The following is a 15,528-nucleotide window of genomic DNA, read 5'->3' on the forward strand; positions in this document are numbered from 1 at the left end:
CTTGAACCAATTCGTCGCCACTGAAGTATCTGCAGTAGCGGAATAAAAATGCGGGAAACACAAGTCTGAAAACAATTTATTGGACTTACCAAAGCGAGACAAAAATACAATCTTCGAAAGAACAACATACTCGATCCCAACTGCGGATCGTCACAAATATAAAATAACAAATAACTGCGACCTCTGGTGAAGCTGTTCTGCAGGCTCCACGAACAGGTAACGGTCCCTGGCGGCCGTAGGTGGAGACCAGGTCTTGAGTTGCATTGTGGCCGGTGGTAAATGATCCGTCTCTTCACGGGGGGAGACCACAATAAAACCATTCTACAATGTCAAGATGTTAGTCGATTATACCAAGTCCATATGCAAGAGATCGGCCAGCTAGAAGAGGCATCTTGCATGGACTGCTGAGGTGGTAGCTCTGTACAGTTCCAAGCGGTGCGTCAAACTGCCCTTTGCCGGCAGACCCCCTCCCTATAAAGCCCTTTTGGCGGATATATCTGCCGGAACTATTTGCGACCATGTGCCTGGCGTGTCAAAGTAGTTCCTGGGCTAACTGCGACCTCTGGTGAAGCTGTTCTGCAGGCTCCACGAACAGGTAGCGGTCCCTGGCGGCCGTAGGTGGAGACCAGGTCTTGAGTTGCATTGTGGCCGGTGGTAAATATTTGTGATGACAATACAGACGACGTAGGTTTTCCTGATCAATATACGCCGCGTGATGCAGGCATCCCGTGTTGGTTGGACGTGGAGTGGGATGCCGATGCAGTAGGCGCTGTGATGTATGAAGTGGGCGGCCACAGCATACTTACCTTGTCAATCCTGGTGTTCTTACCAATTCTGATATGCAAAGAAAGTAAAAATAAAAAAAAACAGCAGAACTTTGGTGAGAACAGAACACAGTTTCTCAATTTCGCAGCCAAATGCGTTGGTCGGCACACCAGCGGCGCTTCTGTTCATCAGCGTCTACCTTATGGTACGTAAGGGACAGTCGTAACAGTTTCTTTCCTACATGTCTATGAAAATGTGCGTTTGCGGACACCATATATACCTCGAAAGATATAAAATTTTCCATTAGATATATACAGGGTGAAAAGGATTTAAACTGACAAACTCTGGGAGGTTGTAGGGGACATCAAAACAAATATTTTTCCCTAATGTCATTTTTTCCTATGAGGAGTATTTAAACCGGTAGAGGGAGATTTATCTGGCGGCATATTAATTAAACCAACAAACACTTTTCCATTTTTTGTGACCAAGAGACAACACATTAACACAACTCAATTTCAATTACAGTAATTTTCAATGTGCGTTTGCGGACACCATATATGCCTCGAAAGATGTAAAATTTTCCATTAGATATATACAGGGTGGAAAGGATTTAAACTGACAAACTCAGGGAGGTTGTAGGGGACATCAAAACAAATATTTTTCCCTGATGTCATTTTTTCCTATGAGGAGTATTTAAACCGGTAGAGGATGATTTATCTGGCGGCATATTAATTAAACCAACAAACACTTTTCCATTTTTTGTGACCAAGAGACAACACATTAACACAACTCAATTCCAATTACAGTAATTTTCAAAAATGCCTCCATTGACACGTAAACAAAGGTTAAACCGTCGGATCATGTTCTGTCTGACACGGGAAAAAACCCCAGGAGTATCCTGAATTGTTCCTGCTGCTGCTACTATCCGGGCAACCAGATCTTCTTCTGATGCAGCAGGAGTTGGCTAAACAAGGTTGCGCATCTCTCCCCATACAAAAAAGTCCAGAGGGGACATATCTGGGGATCGAGCAGGCCATGGTACAGGACCACCTGCCAATCCACGTTTCTGGGAACCGTCGGTCCAGGAATCGACGCACACGACGACTGAAACGTGCCAGCGCCCCGTCATGTTGGAACCACATGTGTTGTCTTATAACGAGCGGGACGTCTTCCAGCAACTTCCTCAAATTGCAGCGTTCTGGCTGTGCGACAGCGTCCCTATCCAGGTAATCTGCTAAATGACCCAGTCTCACGCAGACGTTGGTACGCAGCAGCAAAGGTCGTATGATGCGGGATACGGCGATTAGGATATTGTTGTTGATAAACCCGCTGTGCAGCTCGTCCGTTGTGGTGCGCTACGTAGTACGCACCAACCAAATCAGTGTACTCACTCCAGGTGTATCGCTCCATTAGTAAACACAGACAATGCACTACTACACTGGTGGACAGCAGTTGCCTGCAACTGAAGAGCGTAATACGACCTCTAATAACCGTAATACGGCCTCTAACAACTGAAGAGCGTAGTATGACCTCCACTGGTTTAAATAATCCTCATAGGAAATAATGACATCAGGGAAAAATATTTGTTTTGATGTCCCCTACAACCTCCCAGAGTTTGTCAGTTTAAATACTTTTCACCCTGCATATCCCATCAGTTTTGAATCGATTGCATGTCAGGAACTTTAGAAGTAGTTTTCTCAAAAATGGATGGTTGTAGAGCCAAGATATCTTAAAGCCTTTCATTTTAGCATGTACACAGCCGACCAGCCAAATGTAAGCTGAATCGGTTGGCTGTGTCTGAAGCCTTCCCGTTTTTAGTGCTATCCGTCCGAAACCGCGGTGGGTAGCTACAGTATAAATCATCCGGCACATAACATCTTTAGACCTAGGAGGCTGTTCTCAGAAGATATAGTTATTTACAAGCAAGTGACATCTTTACACTAAATACTGAGAGACTTGCTGATGATCAGTGTCAGGTACATTGATTGGCATCTGAGTGTCAACATAAAAATGTTCTGTTATGCGTGGAATTAGAAAAAAAAAGATCCGATGCCACATCACCACACGATTGGCCATCAGTCATAGGGGTCAGCCACAGTCTTGTGATAGCTAGGAGTTGAGTTTCCCCCGCGAGTGGATCACGTACACTATGTGATCAAAAGTATCCAGGCACCCCAAAAACATATGTTTTTCATATTAGGTGCATTGTGCTGCCACCTACTGCCAGGTACTCCATATCAGCAACCTCATTAGTCATTAGACATCGTGAGAGAGCAGAATGGGGCGCTTCGCAGAACTCACGGACTTCGAATTTGGTCAGGTGACTGGGTGTCACTTGTGTCATACGTCTGTATGCGAGATTTCCACACTCCTAAGCATCCCTATGTCCACTGTTTCCGATGTGATAGTGAAGTGGAAACGTGACGGAAGACGTACAGCACAAAAGCGTACAGGCCGAACTCGTCTGTAGACTGACAGAGACCGCTGACAGTTGAAGAGGGTAGTAATGTGTAATAGGCAGACGTCTATCCAGATCATCATACAGGAATTCCAAACTGCTTCAGGATCCACTGCAAGTACTGTGACAGTTAGGCGGGAAGTGAGAAAACTTGGATTTCATGGTCGAGCGGTTGCTGATAATCCACACATTACACAGGTAAATGCCAAACGACGTTTCGCTTGGTGTAAGGAGCGTAAACGTTGGACGATTGAACAGTGTAAAAACGTCGTCTGGAGTGATGAATCATTGTACACAATGTGGCGATCCGATGGCAGTGTGTAGGTATGGCGGATGCCCGGCGAACGTCATCTGTTAGCGTGTGTAGTGCCAACAGTGGTGTTCTGGCGCGGTTGTGTCGCACCCCTTGTTTTTTGCGTGGCACTATCGGAACACAGGCCTACATTGATATTTTAAGCTCTTTCTTGCTTCCCACTGTTGAAGAGCAATTCGGGTATGGTGACTGCATCTTTCAACACGATCGAGCAGCTGTTCGTAAAGCACGTCCTGTGGCGGAGAGGTTACACGACAATAATATCCCTGTAATGGACTGGCCTGCACAGAGTCCAGACACGAATCCTATAGAACACTTTTGGGATGTTTTGGAACGCCGCCTTCGTGCCAGGCCTCACCGACCGACATCGATACCTCTCCTGAGTGCAGCACTCCGTGAAGTATGGGCTGTAATTCTCCAAGATACCTTCCGGCACCTGATTGGACGTATGCCTGCAAGAGTGGAAGCTGTCATCAAAGCCAAAGGTGGGCCAACATCATACTGAATTCCAGCATTACCGATGGATGGCACCACGAACTTGTAGGTTTTTTTCGGCCAGGTGATTCTTCTGATCACATAGTGTATATCCAGCCTTGGGGAAGGAAGGCGTCTCGCTTAAGCTTACTGGAAGAATGCTAAGTATATTTGACGCAGTAGGTACAAAGTGTAACACATTTGAAAGCAAAGTAATTATATTAAATCTGTTCGCTCTATGTGGTGGCTCAAGGCATAAAGAAAATTAATTTAGCCAAATGTAGAATCGTACTTTATCGATACTGCCGAAGCTGGTGCCTCGAAGATTCCTGAGGGCGCCGTGAACTGTGCTTTGAACATCACCACCAATGAAGAACGTCCAGGCCGCCGACCAATGAAGACCGCCAGCACCGTGTTACAAGTGGCGGGCACCTGGACACCAGCCTTCTAGCTCAAGATTACTTCCACGTCGCTAGTTGGTGCTGAACGTTACACCGAGTTACCCGTGGTGGGCCTCTGCTTACAGCTAGTCACGGCTGCCACAAGTTGTCAACAGTGTAGCATTTCTTCGCACACTAGTTGACTACAATATATTTATTTAAAGTCCACTTGTGTCGTCCGCGGCTCGTGGTCTCGCAGTCGCGTTGTCAGTTTTCGAGCACGGGGTCCCAGGTTCGATTCCCGGCGGGGTCAGGGATTTTCACCTGCCTCGAGATGACTGGGTGTTTGTATTGTCCTCATCATTTCATGATCATTTCTGACAGTGGCGACATTGGACTGAGCACTAGCGCTGATAACCGTGCAGTCCACATCATTTCATCATTCCTGAAAGTGGCGACATTGGACTGAGCACAAGTTGGGAATTTGTATGGGCGCTGATAACCGTGCAGTTGAGCGCCCCACAAACCAAACATCATCATCATCATCCACTTGGGTCAGCTAATCTAATGGCTGCCTGTGCAGATTCTTACGCCGACAGATCCCCTTGGCCATCTTCCACCCATTTATCATTAGCAACTGGATATAACATTTGGCTCCTCGGAAAATAGCGGCTGCCGACTCGCATCACAGCAAGAAAAAATGAATTTAGTGTTGAAATATCACGCACAGATGCAAGTTCGAACGTGTGCCGTAAAAAAAATGAGCGCATACAATCTCAGTTACCATAACTACCAGACAGGAACTTAGAGGCATCACGCTAGCATTTTATTAGTGCCAAATTCTTCCTCACAAATTGAAAAACTATTTTGAGGAGCCGATATACCTTGTTATGACCGTCAGCCAAGGAGAAGAACGGAGACAAAATGGGACTTCAAAATGGTCATAAAGTTCTATTTTAATTTGTAGTAGTCAGCCAACAGAACAAAAAGACGACATGAAATTTTCGCAATAGCTAACAGAGACAAATAGAACTGCAAATCAGGCGGGCTGAGTGCTATGCATAGGGTGCGTGAGAGTGGACGCTTGTCTAGCAGACTGCAATGGCCTGACATGTATATTGAGTAGCATGATTTGTCCAGGGTGTCCCACTCAAACCTCCCTGATTTCAAGGACCCAGGAAAGAAAAACCACAGTAGATACGACAATGAAAAATGCACCATGTTGTAGAGCATCTCAAATAATTTATATTCCCACATCAGAAGTACGAAGTATTGTCGCCAGAGCGCAGCATGGTCACATGAAGTGAAAATGGCGACTCCACAGCAGCGCGCGCAAGCAGTAGTGTGCTTTGCAGAAACAAAACCGCCATTTACTGTGCAAAGAAATTGTCATCGTGTGTATGAATGTGATCCACCCGACGTGAAAACAATTAAGGAATGGTACAGGAAGTTTCTGGCAACAGGAAGTGTTCTGAAACATTCTGGCGATGCACGTTGCGGAGTTTCAGAAGATACAGTGGAGGACATCAGACAAACGTTTCTCAGATGCCCACATAAGTCAATTCGTCAAGCATCTCGGCAACTTGAGGTACCTCGATCAACAATGCATCATGCAGTTCACCAGCGTCTTCGTATGTGTGCTTACAAAGTGCAAATTCTGAAACATCTGACGCCGAACGACAAACCATGCCGACAACAATTTGCTGTAGATATGATGCAGCGTATTGATATGGATTCCAGCGTCCTGGAAAGATGTTTATTCTCAGATGAGGCAACCTTTCGTTTATCAGGAAGGGTTAACAGGCATAAAGTTCGGATTTGGGGTTCGCAAAATCCGCTCGTTGTCATTGAACATGTTCGTGATAGCCCTTAATTAAATGTCTGGTGCAGGCTAATGCACGACAGGATTGTTGGACCGTTCTTCTTTGCGGAACAAACAGTGAATAGGTCAGAGTATCTGGACATGTTGGAGCAGTTTGTGTACCCTCACATACAAGACTTGCAACCCAACATCATTTTTCAACAAGATTGAGCTCCACCGCATTGGCCAACCGCTGTTCGCAAGTTCCTGGATAGGAAATTTCCCAACCGTTGGATCGGTCGCGGAGCACCCAGTACCTGTGCACCACGCTCCCCCGACATTACGCCGCTTGATTTCTTCATGTGGGGATTCGTGAAGAACCGCGTGTATGCGACCAAAGTGGACGATATTCCTACGTTGCGACATCGTATCACTAACGCGATTGCAACAATAACAGGGGAAATGTTACAAAGAACTTTGCAAGAAATTGAACATAGACTCGATATTCTTCGTGCTACAAATGGTTCACATGTAGAGATGTATTAATGATAAATAAATAAATTCTTTGAGATGCTCTACAATGTGGTGCATTCTTCAATGTCGTATCTACTGTGGTTTTCTTTCCTGGGTCTTTGAAATCAGAGTGGTTTGAGTGGGACACCCTGTATTACGTGTAGGACGATCTGCTAGTGGCGCATGGTCATTAAGGAAATTAATAACTGTTTAAGATTTTTGGAATCGATAAAATAAACGTAGGCTTTCATTCGTATCTGATGACTTATGTGTTAACGTGACAGTACAGGATCCGAACGACAAAGTTTGTGAGCTGGCTTCCTAGCAACATGGACATTCGGACGAGTACCAAAATAATGCGCAGAGAGAGGAGGAGCTTACAAGGTCTAGTTCTTCCAGCTTTCATTAATGTTTTAAAGATCTTATGTTTTATCTGAAATGCAAATGAATTGTTTGTTCTTTTCATACGCAGTACCACAATACGATTCAAAACTTTTGTCCTGTTATAGAGGAATCTTTGTGTTGTGGAAAGGTAATTAATGTCTGTCTGGTGGGGCTGGGTAGGGGGAGGAGGGAGTAGGCGCCAAATGATGTATCGCTTGCGTGGAAAATCATTCTCGAACCGGCCCTGCATACTTCTGAGTCGTTAATGGCGCAATGTTGCTCTTCATTTGTTCTTTTCTCTTTCAGGTCGCAGACTGAAGTGATCCCTGTGGTGCCAAACCTCTCCGGTCAGAATCTGAAGAAGAAACTTGGATACTTACAAACAGGACGGCAGAAAGTACGTTTCAGTTCAGCGACGCTCGTCAAATTGCTACCGTCTCTCGACAAGAACATCTACTGGGACCAGGTCGACCCTTCACAGTAAATTCATGACAGCTGAGAATCTCATAATCTGCACGCTGGCCAACTTCGCTACATCCTCTCGCCGCTGTAGGAAAATGTCTCTTCTATCACAGCTCTGCAATGAACATAGTTCTAGAATCTCTGCACAAGTGAGTAGGTGATCCATACTCCACATAGGGAACCATTTGATACGAATTTTGCTTTCGTCACGTTATTACATCAGCATGAAAGACTCAAGTATTGGTAGGAATAAAAGAGAGTATTTCATAAACGTTATGGTTTTGTTGTGCAAAGTCGTAATCAGTGCTGTATTTTACTTTTTATATGTATTTTTATTTAATACAGTATCTTCAGTGAGTCATTAGGCTTTGTGATTGTAAACAACCACACTGGGTGTTATTGTCTGTTAAAAATGAATATTCGCAACAATAATAAAGATTATTGCATCACATTATTGAATTTCTCTTAGTCAAATACCGGTACAACAATTTTAATGAAAATGAATCTCCAACAACAGTTATTGGTACACTTTGGTTCACTACATCATTTAGCAGCACAATGTATATAGGAAAAATTAACTGTCAGAAATAGAGAGAGAGTACGCATTGCAGTAAAAAGTTTCACATTACAGTAACGAATTAAAAGAAAAACACAGTTTAAATATGGTTGCAAAAAATTCCAATAATTTGACTTTCAAATGCTGCGTTTCATAATTCAAGAACTATTTTCCTAAGTTAACTTTTACTTGTACATACAGGGGTTGGACAAAAACATGGAAACATTGCGAGAAATGCATGCTGAAACATAAATGCAGATACCAGCTAGCCCTGCAGGTTGCGCTGTTGTATTTAAAAGGAACGGCAGCTGTGCAATGCCCTCAATGCGTTGCAAATGTAGGTCGTGGTCGGAACAGCGTTCTGTGTAGTTGTGAGTGCGTTATGTCGGAGCTATGTGAGTTCTAACGTGGGAAAATTCTTCGTACTCAAATGAAAACCGAAGTGTTACGTTTTTCAAGGTGCACCGTATCGAAAATTTACACCGCACACGGCGGAAACGGACAAAACATCTTGCTCTAAGTGACAACGTGGTTGTGTTGAGGGATCGTGACACACCGTCATTGAAGAGGATTGTGAAGAAAAATTAAAGGGCGACAGCTGCAAATGTCACTGCAGAACTCAATGCCGCACTCGCGAACCCTGTCAGAACTAAAATAATGTGAAGAGAGCTCCACAAGGTGGAAATTGCAGGGCAATTTGTAATTCCAGAACCATTCATCAGTGATACAAATGCTCGGACGGTGAAAACGTTCTACCGAAGTCATAAAACCTGGACTGTGGAGCAATGGAGGATCATTTGGTTGGATAGATCTTCTTTCACTCCGTTTCCATCTTCTGGCCGAGATTAGGTCGTAACAGCGAAACATGAAGTGAGTTAGGTGACGATTTATGCGGGTATATCATGGTATTTCGTCGTCGCCATGGTTACTCATTGCTGGCAAGGATTATGTGACCATTATGGCTGATCAGGTCAATCCCAATGCTGAGGCTGCGTTCAGAGACTACAAGGACCCTGTTCAGACAGCTCTCATTGTCCGGGGCTGATTTTGTGACACGAGGATGAATTGATAGCCTCCATAGTCGCCAGATCTCAATGTTATTGAGCCTTTGTGGTCTGTTTTGGAAACCTCTATCCACATCATCACTGTTACCTGAACTTGCGATTATTTAGCAGGAAAAATGGTCCAAGATTTCCTTGAAAACGGTACAGGAACCGTATTTATCCATTCCGAGATGACTAGCAGCTGTTTTGAACGCCATCGGGATTCCAACACCGTATGAGGCACGTGTTGCCATATTTTTGTCCAACCTTTGTGTATACTCGGAAAAACATTGTCAGGACCACAGCGGAGGATATTTATCATTGCTCCAAACGCTAACGTTCCTTCTCATTCTAGTAGGGCACTGAGAGCAGAGAGAATGATAGCTGTAACTGTTAAATCTTGTTCCGGCATTACCATATGTAGGCTGCTGCAGAATGTCTCCAGACTCTTCCCTTAACACTTACTCTTTAAGATTCGCCTGTAAGGTTTTCGCGTGATAATTGGCGTCTATGTTCAAGTATCTGACAGGTCAGATTATTGAACATTCCGTGACGCTCTCCCGTGAGAGGGGAAAAAGCAGAAACAAAAAAAACCTGTGCCGTTCTTGCTACCTTTCTTTGGATACGTTTAATGTTTCCTGCTAGTTCCATTTGTTATAGATTCACACACCTGAACAATATCAACTATTCTAAGATGGGACGAACATGTGTTTTGTAGATAGTTTCCTTTGTACTCTAATTGCATTTCACAAGTATCCTGTCAATGAGCCTTTGTCATCATTCTACTTCGTATCCCTACAAATCGTTATAGCAGATATTTGTATGAGTTTATTGATTCAGAGTGTGACTCACTGATACTGCAGTTAAACAACAGTAGACCGTATGTTTTTGTGACTCGTGAACTGTGCAATTTTACATTACAAAACATTTAAAGCAAGTTGGCAAATCTTTGTATCACTCTGAAACCTTATCAACAGCTGACTGGATATTTGCGCAGCTCTTTTATAGAAGTATTTCACTGTAGATAATAGCATCATCTGTAGGGAGTTGGACAGTACCATTAATGTTGTCCACCGGGTAATTAATACAGACTATTATTGACAATGCAGACTGGCAAAGCAGGGGGTCATGATGGTCTGACAATTGACATACTCAGGCTTACAGGGGAGGAAACAGAAAAATACCTGGCTAAAGACTTTACTTCGTGTATGCAGAATGGCAGCATCCCAACCTGCTGGAACAAAGCAAACATAATCTTACTACATAAGAAAGGAAGTATTCACGATCTGAAGAACTACCGCCCCATTAGCTTACTTTCCGTTATATATGAAGGGCTTATTTCAATAGTGGTACAAGTCCATTTGTGTTCATTCTGAGATACACGAGTCCTAAAGTAAAATGAGCGCTGAAAAATCTGCAGTTGAGATACCATAAATATTCAAATATATATACTTAAAGATACCATAAATATTCAAGTACATATACTTACATATTTCTGGTATCTCAACTGCAGATTTTTCAGCGCTCATTTAACTTTAGGACCCTGTATCTCAGAATGAACACAAATGGAATTGTACCACTATTGAAATAAGCCCTTCATATAAAGTGTTCACTAAAGACCTGATAAGTCGCATTAAAATGGTAGTGAAGACTGCACAGCCCACAGAACAAGCTGAATTCCGCAGTGGTTTCAGTACAATTGACCGTATATACACACTGCGTGAGGTAATCAGTCGAGCCAATGAGTACTAAATGTCACCATGCATAGCCTTCATTGACTTCGAAAAAGCCTTTGATTCTGTCAGCCACACTGCAGTCTTACAAGCACTGGCCGAGCAAGGAGTGGAAACAAAATATATAAACATATTGTGCAACATTTATGACACGTCTGTAGCATCTATCAACATAGGAAAAAACAAGTGCGAATTTCCCATTGGAAAAGGAGTAATGCAGGGCGATCCTATATCCCCGAAGTTATTTATAGCAGTTCTCGAGATGGCTATGTCCAAAATTATTTGTAACAACAGAGGATAAGGATAAATGGTAAAAGGCTCACCAATATGAGATTTGCAGACGATATAGTGGTCCTAGCTAACAGTAAGATGGAAATACAATCCTCTATAAAAGACTTAACAGATCGTTGACAGGAAGTTGGACTTAAAATATTTCACTCTAAAACTAAGGTTATGAATAATAAGTGGGCAGCTGCAGGAGAAATAACACTGAACAGAAACATCCAAACAGTGTTACAGAATACGTTTATCCGAGGCAATTAATTGACACAAAAGGGGATTGGAAACCTGAAATTCTTCGTCGAATTAAACTGGGGTGGAGGGATTAGGGAAGGAATGCAACAGTTTTCAAATCTAACATGCCAGTCTACTTAAAGAAGACAGTTTTTGATCAGTGTGTCCTACCGGTTTTAACGTACGGGTGTGAAAGTTCGACTTTAAATGAATTTTTCAAAAGGAAATTTAGAACCGCTCATAGAGCTATGGAAAGGTCAATGTTAGGTCTCACTAAGAAAGATCGACAGAAAAGTGAAGACATTGGAGCAATAACAGGAGTAAAATATATTACAGAACGGGTTAAGACTCTAAAATGGCAGTGGGCAGGACATATTGCACGAACGATGGATGGAAGATGGACAAAATCAGTTTTAGAGCGGAGTCCCAGAGAAAAACGAAGACCACCAGGGAGACCACGTGATCGCTGGGATAAGGAACTCAGGAAAGTTGCGGGCTTCAACTGGCAGAATACAGCAGAAGACAGAGATGCATGGGAAAAAACCTCTTAAAAATGTATTTAATAACTTAAAGAGGCTACATCTTGTATGGATTGAATTAACTGAACAATAAATAAATAAATAAATTATTGACAAGCGTCTCAACACATTTCCCTTGAAAGACGGCGAAACTGACGATTTCGTCGACTTTCGCGTTATCGATATCTGAGATACAAATTATATAGAGTGATATGTAGATCGCATTAATTTGATTTTAGAATAGCGTATTCCTTTATTTTTTAAAAGATTATCCAGTGGTGACTACCAATACATGAAGTACTCGTAGGCCTTTAATGTCTTGAGAATTATGTTTGGCTGGGCCGGCAGCTTCACACAGACAGCAGATCAAAGCAGGCCAAAGGGCAATTTTAACTCAACGAATGTTGTAAAAGATGACGCCGACTCCAGGTAGGACAACGTTTGCCGAAGACTGTTGTGTGACCTGGACGGGACGAGGGGACGGCAATCGTGAGCCATCGGCATGTAATACCGTGGCCATCCGGACGGCCGCAGAGGAGTAGTTGGAATTCTGCACGAGATGACCGCCACTCCCATGTTACTAAAGCGTTTTTCTGCGTCGACGTTGTTATGAAGTACAGTGAAGGTCCCGGAAGGCAGGCAACAATGACGCTTGGCTGGACGAAGCAGAGAAGACGGCGCCAGTCTGCCGATAGGAGAGCAATATACCAGTGCACAGTATGCAGGCTCTGTGAAAGCTACTGATATGTATGCCTCTATGCTCTCGGTAGAAGACGGCAGGCGAGGTGAGAGAATCCTATAAGTGTGAGAATGCAACTTTCTCGTCTCAAAACTACCTGTAGCTGCCCCTCATGCACACACATCAAAAAAAGTTTTGCATCACCTCAGTTCCGAGAGTTCCGGAACCTGTACAGAAAATTGGAATAAGTATCAACATAAACATCATTTCTACCCTTTTTATTGCTCATGAGAACCACACATTGCATGTTGTACCATCATACAGCGAGAAAATGGCTCTGAGCACTATGGAACTCAACTGCTGTGGTCATAAGTCCCCTAGAACTTAGAACTACTTAAACCTAACTAACCTAAGGACAGCACACAACACCCAGCCATCACGAGGCAGAGAAAATCCCTGACCCCGCCGGGAATCGAACCCGGGAACCCGGGCGTGGGAAGCGAGAACGCTACCGCACGACCACGAGATGCGGGCCATACAGCGAGACCTTTAGAGGTGGTGGTCCAGATTGCTGTACGCACCGGTACCTCTAATACCCACTAGAATGTCCTCTTGCATTGATTAATGCCTGTATTCGTCGTGGCATATTAACAACAAGTTCATCAAGGCACTGTCGGTGCAGATTGTCCCACTTCTCAAAGGCAATTTGGTTGGTGGGTCACGTCGCCCATAAACAGCCCTTTTCAATCTATCCCAGACATGTTCGATTGCATTAATGCCTGGAGAACGTACTGGCCATTCTAGTCGAGCGATGTAGTTATCCTGAAGGAAGTCATTCACAAGATGTGCACGATGGGGGCGAGAATTGGCGTCCGTGAGCGCGAATGCCTCGCCAACATGCTGCCGATATGGTTGCACTATAGGTCGGAGGATGGCATTCACGTATCGTGCAGCCGTTACGGCGCCTTCCATGACCACCAGCGGCCTACGTCGGCCCCACATAATGCCGCCCCAAAACTGCAGGGAACCTTCAACCTGCTGCACTCGCTGCACAGTGTGTCTACGGCGTTCAGCCTGACTGGGTTGCCTCCAAACACGTCTCCGGAGATTGTCTGGTTGAAGGCATATGAGACACTCGTCGGCGAAGAGAACGTGATGCCAATCCTCAGAGTTCCATTCGGTATGTTGTTGGGCTCATCTGTACCGCACTGCATGGTGTCGTGGTTGCAAAGATGGACCTCGCCATGGACGTCGGAAGTGAAGTTGCGCATCATGCAGCCTATTACGCACAGTTTGAGTCGTAACACGACGTCCTGTGGCTTCACGAAAAGCATTATTCAACATGGTGGCGTTGCTGTCAGGGTTCCTCCGGTCATCAACTGCAGTAGTAGCCCTTGGGCGGCCTGAGTGAGGCATGTCATCGACAGTTCCTCTCTCTCTGTATCACCTCCATGTCCGAAGAACATCGCTTTGCTTCACTTCGAGACGCCTGGACACTTCCCTTGTTGAGAGCCCTTCTTGGCACAAAGTAACAATGCGGACGCGATCGAACCGCCGTACTGACCGTCTAGGCGTGGCTGAACTACGGACAACGCGAGCCGCGCACCTCCTTCCTGGTGGAATTACTGCAACTGATCGGCTGTTGGACCCCCTCCGTCTAATAGGCGCTGCTCATGCATGGTTGTTTACGTTTTTGGGCGGGTTTAGTGTCATCTCTGAACAGTCAAAGGGACTGTGTCTGTGATACACAATCGACAGTCAACGTCTGTCTTCAGGAGTTCTGGGAACTGGGCTGATGCAAAACTTTTTTTGATGTGTGTATATAAAGCAGATAGGAATCTTAGGACTGTTGGAGGAAACAACATACCGTAACACAACAATGTGCTCCTTTGAGGCACCGACAGGACAGAGTCAAAACAAATGCGCTTCGTTAACTGTAGGCCTCTGGGCGCGAAAATGCGGGAATTTCATTGGTCAGCCTGGTTTGACGTAGTAGTTTTGAAAAATTACTGAGAAGTGGGAGGACACTATAGGAGAATTGACACTTGTCATGGGATGATTTCTCGTGAGAGGCTAGGATTGCCTCTTGAAGAAGGGACAAATGTTACGAAGGCAGATAGGAGGAACTAAAGAGTCACTTCGTCCTCTGGTAGTGAGAGAATCACTTCGAGTTCTGCTTGCAGAATTCGATGTGAGAAGTAGTGATTTCACTTTGCAGTTCCAACTGGAGGATGATGTAAGATTTGCGTTAGGTAGCTTTTCGGGATTCAGAGGCATAGTCTGACATTGTGGCCGCCGACAGCAGCAGCAGTGGCCGACAACACAACGACGCTGTTGAAAAAATGGCGAGATCTGCAGTTGACTTAATCGGGTAAGTGGTCGCAATGTATTCAGTTAACGTTAGAGTGTTGATGGGTCGGAGGAAGACACCCTTCTAGCATGAATAATTTTACGAACTCAAATTTTGGCAATCGCTGCCATCACATCACGGAAATGGATAATGTAATAACCTACCTATAGTTTCCTTGCCTTCAATTTCCGCCAGATTTAATTACTTGCAACTGTTTCATGTTCTTGTGATCATTTGTTAGTGAACAGGTTGCCACTAAAAATGTTCATGTTATACGTCAGTGCAACTACTGAACTTATTTTGTGTGATGATTTATAATAATGAATAATAATTATGGTAACTTTGAGTTTAATTACATACGTATCTCACCAGCTCACAAAATTAAATTACACTACTGGCCATTGAAACTGCTACACCACGAAGATGTACTACAGACGCGAAATATAACCTATAGGAAGAAGATGCTGTGATATGCAAATGATTAGCTTTTCAGAGCATTCACACAAGGTTGGCGCCGGTGGCGACACCTACAACGTGCTGACATGAGGAAAGTTTCCAATCGACTTCTCGTACACTAACAGCAGTT

The 15,528-nt window shown here is 44.2% G+C and overlaps 1 protein-coding gene across 1 annotated transcript in view; it reads left to right on the plus strand.

Annotated features, from left to right (window-relative positions):
• LOC124615643 (glutamate receptor ionotropic, delta-1-like) overlaps positions 1-7,572 on the plus strand; it is a 122,818-nt gene extending 115,246 nt beyond the window's left edge. The window contains exon 10 of the mRNA XM_047143654.1: positions 7,395-7,572. Within this exon, the coding sequence (XP_046999610.1) occupies positions 7,395-7,572 (178 nt within the window). The remainder of the gene's footprint in view (positions 1-7,394) is intronic.
• Positions 7,573-15,528: the final 7,956 nt, after the last annotated feature.

Source organism: Schistocerca americana, chromosome 5 (assembly GCF_021461395.2).
Source record: "Schistocerca americana isolate TAMUIC-IGC-003095 chromosome 5, iqSchAmer2.1, whole genome shotgun sequence".
Classification (NCBI taxonomy): Eukaryota; Metazoa; Arthropoda; class Insecta; order Orthoptera; family Acrididae; genus Schistocerca; species Schistocerca americana.